The 16734-nt window shown below is 41.1% G+C and overlaps 1 protein-coding gene across 1 annotated transcript in view; it reads left to right on the forward strand.

The window, feature by feature from the left end:
- The first annotated feature begins 4444 nt into the window (after positions 1–4444).
- Positions 4445–16734, forward strand: part of LOC126252449 (solute carrier family 22 member 7-like) — a 156932-nt gene continuing 144642 nt past the window's right edge. Inside the window, exons 1-3 of the mRNA XM_049953343.1 lie at positions 4445–4552; positions 6639–6898; positions 7072–7311. Coding sequence (XP_049809300.1) covers positions 4445–4552; positions 6639–6898; positions 7072–7311 — 608 coding nt within the window. The remainder of the gene's footprint in view (positions 4553–6638; positions 6899–7071; positions 7312–16734) is intronic.

Consider the following 16734-nt stretch of genomic DNA (forward strand, 5'->3'; position numbering starts at 1 on the left):
CAGTAACAGAATCTTGAATGTCTATAGAATACGCATATATTGCAACATAATGCGTTTGTTTACTCTTTGGCATAGATCGCCAGCTATTCATACAATAACTATCGATACATGGCATTTACACACTTCGAATTCATGACCACCTCAGGAGAGGCAGTACAATATCCAGGAGGTAATATCACATTAGCAACACGTCAAAGAAAGCGACTGTGAACTTCATCTATCTACACTTTTCAGTAACATTTTACTTGCAATAATAGATTATATACTTGAAGATTCTTCACGTCACATGCTGGATGAGCAATGGTTTCAACGCTGCTTCCTGCGAAATTATATCAGAGGAAACGGAGTTTTCAATGAAAACATTATTTCTGCTTTGTGTGCACAGTACGTCTTGCTTGCCACTAGACCACTGATACACACAGCATCACTGTAATTCAAACGGAAAGCAATAGTTGATGTAGAAATGTTCGCATCCTAATATTTTGCCATTTCGTGGATGAGTCTGCTACTCTATTTTATGTCAGTGACTACCCAAATCAAGTCAAAAGTATGCATTGGGTAGCCAAGGCAGCTGATGGATGACAGTGCGGATAAACAAGAAAATGAATGAATGATTTTGCCCAACGTAGAACAGCCTTCGTTGCGACAAAATCGTGCGTCAACCATCCATATAGTTCGGTGGTCTATTGGAATGATCTAACTTCATATGATTAAGGTCTGTCCGGGGTCAGTTCAAGCAACCATTTATAAGAAGCATGACTAGAAATTCCTTACTGGTTGTAACGTCAACTGAGCAGCGTAAACCCACATTTAACATTACGCAACTTCGCTGATGACTGGAAGAGAGTTCGTGTACACTGAGCCATGATACAGGCTGAAATCGCAGGAAGCAGAATGTCCATCACTACTAAGCTTATTTAGACCCTATTATTAAGAAACAAATCATAGTTTTAATGTCACAAGGTATTTAATGGTTATGTTATGTGAACGTGAGATGTTGAAAATAATGATGGTGGAACTCAGAGCTCAACGTTGTGGGATGTGATCCCCTTGGGTGATTTGTTCCATCGTTATTTGTTTCCGTCAAGATTCAAAATTGCTCAAGGTGTCCACTAAAGACGCGTGTTTGTCTTCGAATCCTGCTCCGGTACTAAACTTTTCATTGTCATTCCAAGCTATACTACGTGCAAGCCAATGTAAAAGTGACAAATATTTATGATTTTTGACGCGTCTACGTGAGTTACCAACAGTAACGATTGATGCTGGTTTCGACTCCCAGTCCGACTTACAACTTTTGATCATATCATTTCAGGTTCAAACAGGGCACTCCTAGCTACTGGTGAAAAAGAATTTGAAATTTAAGATCTCTTCGTGATAGCCAACAAAAGATATGTGTGTTGGACTGCCAGTGCCTACTGAATTATTCGTCACGAACTTCACCCTTTAAACACACACATACATAGTCGCTACTGGCGGAATATATCGATATTTATCGTATGTTTGTGGCTTCAAAAGTAGGGTGATACCTGTAGGTGTCGGGTTCGAATCCCGGAAAGGTAGAACTTTCTCCTCTCGTCGTATCGGTTTCAACCAGCTCGCTATTGGTGAAATATTTCAGTATCTACTATTTAATTGTGCTTAATTACGATCTATCAGGTGCTGGTTTGAATCTCTGTCTCCATAAAAATTTACGCTCCGTCAGTTCAAGTCTAAACATGTTCACACTTCGTTACCTGAGGCTGAAACCATATTATGTGGTTAGTTAACAGAGAGAATAGTTGCTGGATAGGAGTACTGGTTTCTGGACAGAGTACAAAAATTTTCGCCGTGTTGTTTCAGTTCGAATCTTATTTCTTGAAATATTATTTATTGTAACAAATATGATTAAAGACTGTTGCACCTTGTAAAGATCCTACTTTGATTACTGAGATTTATTTTTTCGGCCATCGGACTATCTGACTCCAGTGTGGGAGCTTTAGACAGAGAACAATCGTCATTATGAAATTAACCCACACCACGTGCCTGAAAAGAACACGTATTCTTGTAATTTTCTGATATTAAAGCCATCGAGCTGAAAAAAATAAAAATATCAGTTTTAAATAGAACTACAGTGCAAGTCAAATTAATTTGTTTTAATGTTCTTTTAACACGTAACAAAACTTCGCTAACGATGACTAAATCTTCCAGTTCTGCGTTAACATTGAAAATTAAGCTTATTTCACATTCATACTGAAGTAAACGCTGCATATTGCGTTTTCACATTAATTAAACAGATAGTCACTTACCGCGGACACCTTTTCATTTGCGTTCTAGTTTCAATATGTTCCTCCACGAAAATTACTGATTCACAAATACAATACTGCTTCAACCACAAATACCAAAACTAATCCTGCACGACTTTTCGCGGAATGGGTGAATTACTTAAACATTTTTCTCCTAAAAACACCCCCTCAGTGGAATTTGTTCAGAAACTTGGGAAAAAAGTATTTTGAAATTCCTTAGCACATCCATTTATTCACTTTGACACACACTTCACCCTTATTATGTATTACTTCGATACGTTCTGTAGATGTTATGTGCACAGGTTGTGCAAAAACTGGTGCTATTTGGATACACAATTCGATGTTGTATGACTGATATACATAAAATGTCCTTTGTATACAAGGAATTTTGTTACACATGTAAATGCTGCTCAGTACCGGTACATCGGAAGTGCTGGCTTTCATTAAACTGGATCTTGAATAGTTGCTAGCTGATTACCTGACGTGGTTTAGAATCTTAGAACTGTACATCAAGTAGGACGTCATTACTCAAGTGGTAATCAAATTAAAAAAAGCCAAAAATCCATGCACACAACATGACATGAACTTAAGCATACAGTAGAGTCTCGATATTCCGTGCGTCCCATGAATCCGAACCTTTAAAAAAAATCACCTATAGAACCATAAACTTCTTCTGGTTTTTGTTCACACAAGCAATACTTCTGTGGGAAGTGGTGTTTTACGTTTACCACACTCGGCACAGTACAATGTTGTTTTTGTTTCTACCCTTTCTAAAAATGAGTGCTGCAACAAAGGAAAGGAAATTTGTGACTCTGAATGTTAAGTTAGATGCTTTGAAACGCATTGACTATGGAAGAAAAGACCCTTCCTCTCGCATATAGGGTCAGCGAAGTTACTGTTGGTGAATGGCTAAGAAACCGACTTAAACTGCAAGAGTTTCCTTCAAAGAAATACTCTGAAAAATTTCTGAACCAAAAACCTATAAAGAAGTCAGAGTTCGAAAAAAAATGTGCGGCCTTGTTCATGTGGTTTACGCACGAAAGACAGGAGGGATCTCCGACTTCAAGCTGACTTTTTCTGGAAAAAGTCTTGTTCTTTAGAAACAAGCCGGAGCAGGGAGACGACAGTTTCGCCGCTAGTGTGGGCTGGCTCAAAAAGTGGAAGAGGAGGTATGGAATGCATAAACTAGATGTGTGTTGAGGAAAACATTCTGGTGACTCTGAGGCCATTTCGGAATTTATTGCTAAGTTTGAAAAAATCATAGTTGAAGAATATTTAACAGTTAATAAATTTACAACTGTGACGAAACTGGTTCTAACTGCAGAATGTTGCTTCCAAAAACGCTTGCTTCTGGTGAAGAAGAAAGTGCTCCTGCGCGCGAGAAAAAGTAAAGAGGGGCACACAGTCATGGCAACTTCATATGGAATTGGAAACTACAAACTGGTTGTGATTGGGAAATCTGCCAAGCCACGAGCATTCAAGAATAAAACCATATCAGCTCTCCCAGTTATCTACATGCATTCAAATAATGCCTGGATGGATGAGAAAATCTTTAAGAATTTGTTTTTGTACTCCTTTTTACAGGAGTGCCAAAAGTTTTTGAAAGAAAAGGGACTGCTGTGCAAAGCTAATGACAGTGGATAATGCGTTCTCACATACAAGCTTGTAGTGAGACGGAATCCGCGCCTTGTTTCGCCCATCAAAGGTTACCAGTTTGATTCAGCTGATGGATCAGGAATGCCTCAAGAAAAAGTACCGTCGGCGGTTGTTACAATGAGTTGTGAGTTCGGAACACAGTAAGCGTTGTGGGAGGTTTAAAGAAAACGACTGTAGAGGACGTTGTGCACTGGATCAATGAGTCTTAGAGCGACATAGTCAGATACAATTTTTATATCACGGGGAAGAATGCTACAGGAAAGAAGGTATAATGCAGATTTTGACGATGAGGACGATCATCCGTCGTGTGATTGAATCAGAAGGTTGCCAGGCTATGAAGAGACAGAAAATGTGCTTGTAACTGAGTGGTTGACTTCAGACGAACAGTTGGAAGTTACAGACTCGTCTTTAAGTGAGATGGTTAATACACTAACGCACTGTGGAAGTGCTGAGGGTGGTGGGGCTGGGAGCGTACCGAGGATGGCAGTGTGGCACTTGGGGCCACCATGCGCTACGTGAAACAGCAGCCAGAGGTGGCACCAACCGACACCAAGTTCTTCAGACGGTGGCGTGATATAGCCGAGCGGAATGACATGCCACCATTGTTTCAGGAAGTAAGTTCTTACCGGACATAAGTAAAAATCTTTCTTCTGCCAATGTAAATGCCTTTGTAAACACTTCGTTTCAATGAAGTTCACTTTTTAACGCACGTATTATTTCCAAAGTCTTTCTATTTCTTTTTCCGCCATAAATTTCGATACTCCGAGTTTTCATTAGTTCGAGGTGGTCCTGGTCCCGTTCCCCTCGAACTATCGAGACTCTACTATATCAGCTATCATGTTGAATAGAAACTGATAATTTTTTCTGTGAAATTCTGAAGGTAGCAGGGGATAAATACGGGGAGTGAGAAGATATACAACTAGTTCAGAAAGCAGACGGCAGTTATAAGAGTCAAGGGGCATGAAAGGGAAGCAGTCGTTGACAAAGCGAGACAGGGGCTGTAGCGTATCACCGATGCTATTCAGTCTGTACACTGAGTAAGCAGTAAAGGAAACCGAAGAAAAATTTGGAGTTGGAATTGAAGTCCAGGGAGAAGAAATAAAAACTTCGAGTTCTGCCGATGACATTGTAATTCTGTCAGAGACAGGAAAGGACTTGGAAGAGCGGCTGAGGGGAATGGGCCGTGCCTTGATAGGAGTATATAAGATGTCATCAACAAAAGTGATACAAGGATAATGGAAGTCAGTTGAATTAAATCAGAAGATGCTGAGGGAATAAGATTAGGAGTTTTTCTATTTGGGCAGAAAAATAACTGATGATGGCCGAGGTAGAGAGGATATAAAACGTTGACTGACAACGGTAAGAAAAGCGTTTCTGAACAAGAGAAATTTGTTAACACTGAATGCAGATTTAAGTGTTAGGAAGTCTTTTCTGAAGTTATTTCTATGGAGTGTAGCTATGTATGGGAGTGAAACATGTACGATAAACAGCTTAGAGAAGAAGACAATAGAAGCTCTTGAAATGTGATGCTACAGAAGAATGCTGAAGATTGGATGGGTAGATCACGTAGCTAATAAGGAAGTGTTGAATAGCATTGGGGAGAAGAGGAACTTGTGCCACAACCTGACTAGAAGAAGGGATCGGTTGGTAGGGCACGTTCTGAGGCGTCCAGGGATCACCAATTTAATATTGGAGGGAAGCGTGGGTTGTAAAAATCGTATAGGTAGACCAAGAGATGAATACAACAAGCAGATTCAGAAGGATGAAAGTTGGAATAGGTATTCGGAGATGAAGAGGCTCGAATACGACAGAGTAGCTTGGAGAGCTGCATTAAACCAGTCTTCGGATAGAGGACCAAGCCGACATTTTTTTCCTCTCTATGGGTCTTTGAGATAGACAGAGACTCTAGTATATTAAGTTAAAAAAATAACATTTTTAACCATCAGGTTAAGGCTTTGATTTACGTTCAGCTATCTTTATATTCCACCATGAAAGCTTTTTTTTATCAATCTTTGATTGGTTTGATTCATCCCGCCACGAATCTCTCTCCTGTGCTAACCTCTTCATCTCAGAGCAGCACTTGCAACATACGTCGTCAATTATTTGTCGGATGTATTTCAGTCTCTGTTATCCTTCACAGTTTTACCCTCTACAACTTCCTCTAGTACCACGGAAGATATTCCCTGATGTCTTAACAAATCTCGTACCATCCTGCCACTTCTTCCTGTCAGTGTTTTCCTCTACTATATGTACCCTTCCTTGCCAGAACCTCCTCATTCCTCACTTTATCAGTCCACCTAATTTTCAACATTTTTCTATAGCACCATTCACTGATTCACAAAAACGATACTGCTCCAGTGACGAATCTCAAAACTGATCCCGCTCGCCTTTGTACGAAATGAAAGAACTACTCAAACATTTTTCTCCTACGAAACTCTTAGATACACTTTCTAGAAAATTCTTCATACCGTTGTTTTATCTGTGACGCTGCTGCGTGGAATTACTCTGCCAACGATTCGTATGCACCCACTAACTTGGTGGGTGACGGGTACTGCTGTGGTAGTGCCTTTCTCAAGTACGTAGTTAGTGTTTATAATTTGTGGCTATTTGTCTTTCTAACAATGGAAATAAAGTTTTACTCACAGAATATTCTTTTGGAGTCTTTAGAGAATAAATTATAAAACCGACTTTGTGTTGCAGGTGGGGATTGAGAGTACTACAGACAACGCTGACCGAGAGGTAGCGCCAGTGTTTGAAGACGTCCTTGATTTATTAGGTTCTAGAGGAAAATTCCAGACTAGACTGAATATCATATTTAATTGCTTTGGTCCATTTGTCAACCTGCTGAGCGTGTACGCCTTCCATCTTGCCATGCAAACTCCTGATCACTGGTGTTACGTACCCGGGAAAGAAAACACTAACTTCACAGTTGATGAATGGAAGAATATTACAGTTCCCAAGTAAGTTTTACTGTGAAAGGTAATTTATACCAATTACTGAAGATTATCTGCTGTTCTCTTCCTCATTCTTATATATACTATGTTCAATTTTCAACGGCATATCTTAATAAATGATGCCAATGTTTCATACATTTATACTAATGCTTGCTAATGGATTTCATACTTCGACACAGGATAGGAAACAGATTCAGCAGGTGTATGATGCACAACATAAGTGATATCGATGACGTCATCAACGTAACAACGATCCCTTGCCAACATGGCTGGGTATACGACGATACTTGGTTCTCCCTGACGGCGCCATCGCAAATGAACTGGGTCTGTGACGATGCCCACATCGTTAGTGACGTCATGTTCTACGCACAAAACGCTGGCGTAATTCTAGGACTGGTGCTCGGCTACGTTGGAGACATGTAAGACAATTTTTATTTTCAGTATCGGAATCTTATATATTTGAAGTAGATGCCTGACAACTGTGATTCAGTGTTTAAAATGAGTCAGGTAGCAGTCAAAATTACAAAAGTCTTAGTCGCAGGTCGTTAAACAAATTAGAAATAGCAAGATGCGGTCAGGGGATCCCTCAATAATGCCGAAATTCATTCTGGCTCTTCGTTGATGATGTCATCACTAAATATGTAGCATTCGGCGATGGTGATGCAACAACTGGATCTTCGATCCCTCGAGTAAAACTACAGTGTAATCCGTGTGAAATGATTCGCGGAAAGCGCGTACAGTATGATTCACGGTGAATTGATGTGGATATGGAAGCCGCTGCCAACAGGCCACAGGTGGCCAACTTCTTTATGGAACATTTCGAAGCACAGGAACTGGGCTTCGCGCCTTGTAAACTTAAGATGTGGTACAGATACATCGATGATACTTTCGTCGTATCGAGCCTTGGTGATGAAGCGCTCGGTGACTTCCTAAGACACTCGAACAGCCTCCATGGCAACATAAAATTTACCATGGAAGTAGAACAGGACAAAAAACTACAATTTCTAGACGTGCTGGTCACAAGGGGTGGTGAAAATTTGCGAAACAGTGTGTATCGAAAACCAACACACACAGATCGATACCTGTACAAACTATCAAATCACCACCCGAGCAAAAAAAAAGAGGCATCGTAAAGCGGGCAAAACGAATATGTGAACAGCAGCTCCTCAGACGCGGAATACAACACTTGGAAAGTGTTCTGAGAAGCAATGGATATTCCACAAGTTATATTAAAAATATAACAGGCCAACCACTCGGCGAAGTGACAAATCAGAGAAAGAAATGTCGGGTACGGCCTTTCTGCCATATATTTCCAGAGTGACCGACAGAATCGGCCGTATATTGTGCAAACACGGCGTAAAGATTATTTACAAACCGACAAAGAAGATCAAAGAGTGTCCCAGATCTGCAAAGATTTAGGGATCCACTTGCAGTGTCGGGAATATACCGCATACCACGCACATGCGGAAAAGTTTATGTTGAAATGACTGGACGATGAATCAATACGAGGATCACAGAACAGAAGCGACATTGCAAGTTGGGGCAGGTGATGAATTCGGACGTGGCATAGCACGCGCTGTGTGGGACCGACCACGTAGTAAAATTCGACTACACGTAAGATGTGGCTGTAGAGAAGAACTGGCTTCCTGTGCTGCAGCGAATGACCGTCGCAGGTAGCACGAGAACCGCACCGGAAATGACCGTGGAGAAGCCTTGGATGTTGTTGGGCCAAGTAGATACAGTCTACGGCCGCGAGCTGGGCTCCAGTCCACCATCAGCAATGGAGGGTGATACTTTGACAATGCCAGCCACTCGTGCTGATGAAACGTCAGAAAAATCATCAGATGAATGTCGGGCAACGAACTCGAGACAGAACTGAACAGATAGTTCGTCAATAAATGGCGACGAAAGCCTCAACAATTTTGTATTGCTCTAACGTCCCAATCTTGAATACCACATGGGAAACACGAACACTTAAATCGGTGAGGAACTGCAAACTTGTATTTTGTAAATAACCTGTTCGCTGCTGCGCAGTAACAGATCGCCCATCAGGAACCAGTGTTGAGTAATAAAATTTCACAATGGAGTCCAAACAGTGCGATAAGCTATTGTGGTCCTAAACATTGTATCCTGAGCGGGTCTCAATTAACGTTCTATTAAGTCTGCATAAGAGAGGGGAGGGAATCATTAAATATGAAAGGAAAATCGATATTTACAATATTTTCATTATGTATTTCAAAAACGGTACAGCTTAAATGATAGGAATACGGCATTTTTTCCAACGGTTCACTGAAAACAAGAAGTGCGTGGGTAATCGAAATTGATTATGAGAACTAATGGATGCAAGCTTCTGAGGGGGATGGGAACAGCAAGCTTATCACGCCAGTTATAGATCTCTGGAATTCAATTGCGGAGTTAAGCACAGAGTATGCAGTGATTACAAGACGAAAGAATGACAACCAGTGAAGTCAAGCATAACACTAGTGCAACGCTATCAGTCGAGAGTTACCCTAAGTTCAGAAATTCACTGCATTAACGCTCATAAAGCTCTGGTATGGTGCTCCTGCGTCATATTGTTACCATAGTCAGAAGGTATCCTGTGTCTAGCCCCAGAACCTATTGTCCCAGGTGGAGTGGCCTCTCCAAAGTATGCAGCCCAATTCTTCGGCTAGCAGTGTAAGTGTTTCTCTCACTCTAGAGTCCGCCGCCAAAAGCTCCTCTGTCTTTCTGCGTCCCAAGTTGAAGTACTCTGAAATCTACATCGTCCTAAGCAAAGGGTCCAGAAACACAACCTGACTCACTTTTGCAGCTGTTTTCCACACCTCTAAAGTGTTTCGATCAGTCGCTACATTTACTGGTCTGTGGTATATTTTGTAATGACTGCAATCCTCCCTTCTGCGGCTAATTATTCCATCCATTCAGTTATAACCCCCCTCCTCTCAGTTAGCAAGCGCGACTCAGAAGCTCCGTGACAGGACATCCGCCAGTGAACGCTATGTTTTTTGCGATGGCGCCTTCTCTCCCACGTGGAAATGCGAAAAGAAAATCATCATCCAAGTTCTGTTGTTGTTGGCTTTGCGGGCCTCCAGTCAGGTGACAATAATTAAGGTTGATGGTATTTTGGTATATTTTCTAATGATATTATCAGTGATCGAAGGCTCTGCTTGCGCAAATTCAGAGACGCCGACGGTGTTTCTACAAAGTCCCTCACCCCACCAGGAAGGTTTCAAGATTTGTCACGTCACGCTGCTATGGTCAGGAATGGGGGGAGGGCAGTGGGTGGAGGGGGGGGGGGGCGCTGCATTTTAATGCAGCAGTGGAGTCTCAGGATATCGTTCCGTGGCTATGTAGGTTCCGTTGTCTGCCGTGCCGCTCCTCCAGCTCGCCGCACTATCCTTTCGCTTTAGGTCACCATCTGGCCGCGAGCGCTCTGTCCAGTTTAGAACGAAGCCGCCTCCTGCGTCCCCTGGGGTCACCCCGCGGTGCAGTTGTCATCCTCCGTCGAGGACCCACTCACCACGAATGGTCTCTTCTCTGTCTCAGTACACAGTCACTGCAGCACGTAGGAAATCAAACCAGAATATAAAAAAAATCACAGAGAGTTAGTAGTGCCATCAAAATCACGGACATATTTATCATTTGAATTCCATGTGCGATTATCGAATGTAATAGTCATTAACATGCTATTTCGATCCATCATCTCACACATGTACGAGGTGTGGCTAACCGGAATAATTAGCCACCTCTCTGCAAATCACATTTAAGTGGCTAGCAGGATCTGATTACCCCTATTTTACTGTGATTGTCATTTCTCCCTAAGTAGATGGGAATCTACAAAATACTTTCACATTTGGAGGAGAAAGTTCGTTATTGATATTTTACGAAAAGATCTCGCCGCATTTGTTTGTTTTAATGATTTCCACTTAAACTTGCGTTTCATATCCGTAACACTCTCTCCCCGTATTCGCTGTCTGTCTTCTCTGGTAAGAATCCGATAGCATGCAGTAACACTGCAGAAGTAGACAGACGTAATATAAGCTCTTTAGTAGATCAGTTGCATCATCTAAGGTTTCTCTCAATAAAACGCAGCGTTTGTTTCACGCTCCCCAAGACATATTCTATGACTTCGTTCCAATTTTTGTTAGTAGTTCTAATTCCTAGCCATTTATTTGAATTTAACCTTTAAATACGTGTGATGAATCGGCAACCGTAATTTAACGGATTTCTTTTAGTGCTCATGTGGACGTTCACACACTTCGTGTTGTTTAGAGTTTGTTACCATTTTTCACTCCACATATATATCGTGTAAAAGTCTTTTATCAATTGGTTTTAGCTTTATGACTTTACTGGACGGTAATCGACAGAAATCATCTGCAAGCAATGTGAGAGAGATGCCAAGATTGTCTTCTAAACCGATGATATCGAGAACTAACAGCAGAGGGGGGATAACACTTCCTTGGGGAACGCCAGATGTCATTTATGTCTTACTCGATGACTTCCCTTCAGTAATTTTCAGAATATTTACCGTCGAGAACAGGGTTCTGGCTAAAAATACTTTAAAAGTGGACACAGGCAGTTTCGACCGAAAAAACATTTATTTTGATGGTAACTGGATTCAGTCAGTTTTTTACCATCTTCAGACACTCATACCATGATGGTAGGTGGTGGTGAGTGGAGCGGGCGTTGTAACTTAAGGAACGTCAGCTGACTTCCCGTCAGTTGCTACGAACTGCGACCTTGCTAACAGGAAATCACAAATCCAGTCACACTACTGTGACGATAATCTACAAGCACAGCATCTGATTAGAAGCTACTTGTGAGGAACAGTTTCAAAAGCCTTCTGAATAAATTGGAAATATGGAATCACTTTGACATCCCCTGGTGACAGTACTCATTCCTTCGTGTTCTGAGTACGTGCTGGGTAAGTGTCAATAGGTTGTTTTCTTCGAGATAATTTATAATGTTCGAGCAGAGCATATATTCCAAAAACCTACTGAAAATAGACGCCTATGACATGGATCTGTAGTTCAGCGGATAACTCTTGTTTCCTTTCTTATATACTGGTGTGACATGTGTAACGTTTCAATCTTTAGGAATGGACTCTTTTTCACGACTTACTTACAGAAACATACTCCCAAAGGGACGTAATTTATATACAGTTAAAACTGCAAGACTTCCGTTTATTAAGCGATTTAAGTTGTTTCACTACAACGCGGGCATCTACTTCTAAGTTACTCATGTTGGCAGTAGAAATCTATAAAACTTACTTCGCCTTCTTTGGAGTAGAATTTTGAAAAATCATGTTTAGTAACCATACTTTAGTGGCACGTTATCGATAACACTACCATCGTTATCCTACAGCCAGTGTGCTGATCGTGTCTTGCAGCTAGTGTGCTTTACATACGAGCAGAATCTCTTTGGGTTTTCTGCCGGATTAGGAGACAGTTTCGTTTTGGAACTCATTAAGCACTCCTCGCACTGAAGTCCGCCCTAAATTTCTGAATTAAAGAAGTGAAAATTCTTGTTGGATACATAACAAGTAACAGTGTACTATTCAAAGTTACTTCAAAACTAGTACTATGTGTAAAAATATCAATGTAACCTGCAGTTGTAAAACATCGCCAATCTTGCAGGTTTTACATTCTTTTAAATCTGACACGCTTCTTTCATTGCTTCTGCAACAGTATCCTGATCTACTTTGTGTACCATTTGGGACCTGTTCCCGGACTTATTAATGGCTTAAGTATAAATTTCTAAATTGGCTCAATACTATTTCTGTGAATGTATGCCACATCCTGTTTATGCTTACATCGACAATTTGGACTGTTGTCAAACTGATTCCGTATTTTTAGATTTGCAGAAGGCTTTCGACACCGTTTCCCCCAAGTGTCTTCTACTCAAGTTGCGTGCCTATCGAGTATTGTCTCAGTCGTGCGACTGGATTCGTGGGTTCCTGTCGGCTAGGTCACGGTTCGTAGTTGACGGGGAAGTAATCGTGTAAAGCAGAAGTAATATCTGACGTTTCCCAAGGAAGTTTTATAGACTCTCTGCTGTACCTGATCTACATTAACGACTTAGGAGAAATTCTGAACAGCCCTCTTAGATTGTTTGCAGATTATGCTGTCATTTACCATCTTTTAAAGTCATCAGATGAACCAAATCAACTAGAAAATGATTTAGACAATATATCTCTATGGTGGAAAAAGTGGCAGTTGACTGTAAATAATGAAAAGTGTGAGGTTATAGACGCGAGTACTAAAAGAAATCCACTAACTTTCGGTTACACAATAAATATCAAATCTAAAGGCCGTAAATTCAACTAAACACTTACGGAATCCAATTACGAATAACTTCAATTGGAACGATTACGTAGACAATGTTGTGGGAAAAGCAAACGAAAGACTGCGATTTATTTGCAGAACACTTAGGAAATGCAACAGATCGACTAATGAGACTGCGTGCACCACGCTTGCCCGCTATCTTCTGGAGTATTGCTGTGCGGTGTTGGATCAGCATCAGATGGTATTGACGGAGGGCATCAAAGAAGTCCTAAGAAGGGCACTTCGTTTTGTATTATCACGAAATAGGGGCGAGAGTGCAACGACCATGATGCGTGAATTAGGGTGGCAGTCGTTAAAACAAAGGTGTTTTTCTTTGCTGCGGAACCTTCTCGTGACATTTCATCACCCACTTTCTCCTCCGTATGCGCAAATATTCTTTTGTCTTCCACCTACATAGCAGGAAATGATCATCATAATGAAATAAGAGAAATCAGAGCTCGCACAGAAAGATTTAAGTTCTCGCTTTTCCCGTACGCTGTTGGAGTGGAACCGTAGAGAAATAGCTTGAAGGTGGTTCGATGAACCCTCTGCCATACACTTAATTGTGAATTGCAGAGTAATCATGTAAATGTAAATGGATAGAATAAAGACAGTCTCTGAGGGAGCACACAAGCGAATTTTTATATGCTGTCTTAAACAGAAATGTTTCGCGTTTGTTTTTGGTGAATGTGATGTTACAGTTTTCAGTATCGATACAAAGACGTTGGAGTCACTAATCCCGATATCCGTCATGAAGCTGCCAACTTGCTCAGGATTATTTGCCGCGAACTGAAAGTTCAAAATTATTTTCGGAGAAAGCATTTATACAATATCGGACGATGTTTTATGGCGATCACCAAGTTTAAACATGTGTTTTCACCAGCATATGGAGGGCAGATTGATTTCACCACCAATAATTGTATGAGTAGGGTAACTTTTCGAAAGGAGATTCAAGTTATCTTTCACTAACTATACCATCTAAGTTGAGTGATCCAAAGAACTAAATAGTTATTAATTTATTCTGGTTGCCAAGTACAGCCTGTACCCATACTAACTCACAGACGTTATCAACTTCACTTGCAGTACAAGAAACTCTAATTCCAACAGCAATAAACACACCCCTACCAACTGATTTTAATCTGTCCTTCCTGAAAACCGTCAGGATCTTAGTAAAAATAGCCACAGAACTTACCTTCCTTTGGCTTTAGTCAGCTTTCAGTCCCTTTGACGATTTCCACTTCAGTGTTTTTTGTTACTGTTTGGATCTCTGGTCATCTCCCAACACAGCTACGACAATTTACAAATATAACAGCGATGGTTGTCAGGTCTACCCTCTTCCTGTGTTTGACCTGCACCATTTTAGTGAAGCCCTTGCAGTACGCTCCCGACACCTTCTTAAACAGAAACCAACCATTCCACTCCATACAGTCCTCGTCACCCGTCTAGCTGCCTATAATGAACCCCTGGACTAACAAGCAATAAGTGGATACTGATCGCAGCCTACACGGTTTCAGAAGCGTCCGAGCCTCTGATCCAGACCCTACACTCTGCTCTGTACCAATGTCCGCAATGGGTTATGTCGAGGATGCTATTGACTGTAAATTCTGCCTTTATCTCGTAACTAAGACCGGCTGTCTTTACTACTTCACATAACCGCCAGAAACCGGAGATAATCTGTTCCAAATCAAACTTACACCTGACATTAGCACCTACAAGGGCTAATACCTGCAGCTGAATGCACTCTGTGCTCTTCATGACTTCCAGAAGAATTCGTTCCACATATGCAATGATTTTCTTCCCATGTGTATGTTGGACTTCCTCTCCTTATTGGCAGCCAAATCCCTAAAGGGTTCCAGCACGCTTCTATCATTGGTGCTCCCAAGTAACAACAAGTCCACCCTCTGTGAATACCTGATCTTGTGGGCTGAGAGGCTTCTGCCAAAAAGGGACAAAAGACTGCAGCTGGTTCAGGAACTGTATCAGCAACACATTGTGCCTGGAGCCTCTTGGTCACACAAACGGGAGAAGCCTTTCGATCAGTGCCCCAAGGTTTTCGCTGTCTGTCACACCTTGAAACGATCTTCTACTCGATCACGGTTGAGATGTCAACCTTTAATGTGGGCAGTAATGGTAGGCCCATACCATAGTAGTGGACCGACATGTAGGACGTACTAGACATACCGTCGATCCCCTTGTCAAATTGGCAACAGCCTTAATGTGTGTGACCAGAGGTGGCACTGGCTTGAGCTGTGAGCGAAGGGCCATCTATTCAGCTTGCATCCATACATATTTACAGTCTGTATCCATAATAAAGAAATTGTTCAAATGTCTGTGACTTCCTGGGGGACCAAACTGCTGAGGTCATTGGTCCCTAGACTTTTACACTACTGAAACTAACTTATGCTAAGAACAACACACACACCCATGCCCGATGGAGGACTCGAACCATTGGCAGGTGGGGCCGCGCAACCTATGACATGGCGCCTCTAACCGCGTGGCCACGTTGCGCGGCCCCATAATAATGTTGGTAGAAGCCCGCTCCTTCTTAGATGATTGTAAAATCATCACTCAAACTATCTACTGTTCCGTGCTGATAACACCAAAACTATGCTATCCATCAATATGTCATCACTGGTCACTGAATACATGCTTACTATACACACACTCCACAGAAACACACACGTGGCTGAAATGTGGACCATGATGATCCTGTTTCCTTTTTACCACATTTTTGGTACTTTTCTATTTGTCTTTCTGATAAACTGAGTCAGGATCCTGTCACAATGAATCAATTAATTCATTTCATTTGTTGATCCATGATCTACCATAGAGCGTATCAAGAAGGAGAAACTTCCAGAACGTGGCATGAGTAAATTTATGCATCAACAAAAACATGAGGACTTAGTCTATACACTAATATAATAACAATACTGTTCAACGTTGTTTGTAATTACATCAGTTAATGTAATCAAGTAAATAAAAAGGAAGCTAGTGTTTGATAAAAAGCTTCTCCTTCCTAATTTCCGCCAAATAACTGGTATTGATAGTCTATTTGTAGTTTAATATTCACTTGATTACATTTGCATTGGTATCTTACTTCCTCTGTATCGAACAAAAACTTCCAATTACTTAATGCTAATAATTAGATAATCTGTAAAAGGAAAGGCTAATAGGTGTTTTTTAATGTTCTGCTGAATTGGTAGGGATTATAAACTTCTCTCTTTATGCTGTATGTGTAGCTGTACACATTACAGTTCAGCAAACAAAATTTGAAGTATATATTTGGAAGTGAGTTGAGAATTTTCAACACAATTGCATAGCTCTCTGCAAAATGTATGGTTATCTGGATTAGACAATACTCTTACTGCTCCATTCCGCTGAATTCCTTCAATCACAGCCCAATATGACACTTCTGTCAAACCACAGTGATTGAAAATATACAAAATTAGCCTATTTTAAATTCTTAGTTTAACACAATGACAGATACGCATAAGAGTAAAACATGCTGACTGAGCTCCTTGA

The sequence above is a fragment of the Schistocerca nitens genome, chromosome 4 (assembly GCF_023898315.1).
Source record: "Schistocerca nitens isolate TAMUIC-IGC-003100 chromosome 4, iqSchNite1.1, whole genome shotgun sequence".
Classification (NCBI taxonomy): Eukaryota; Metazoa; Arthropoda; class Insecta; order Orthoptera; family Acrididae; genus Schistocerca; species Schistocerca nitens.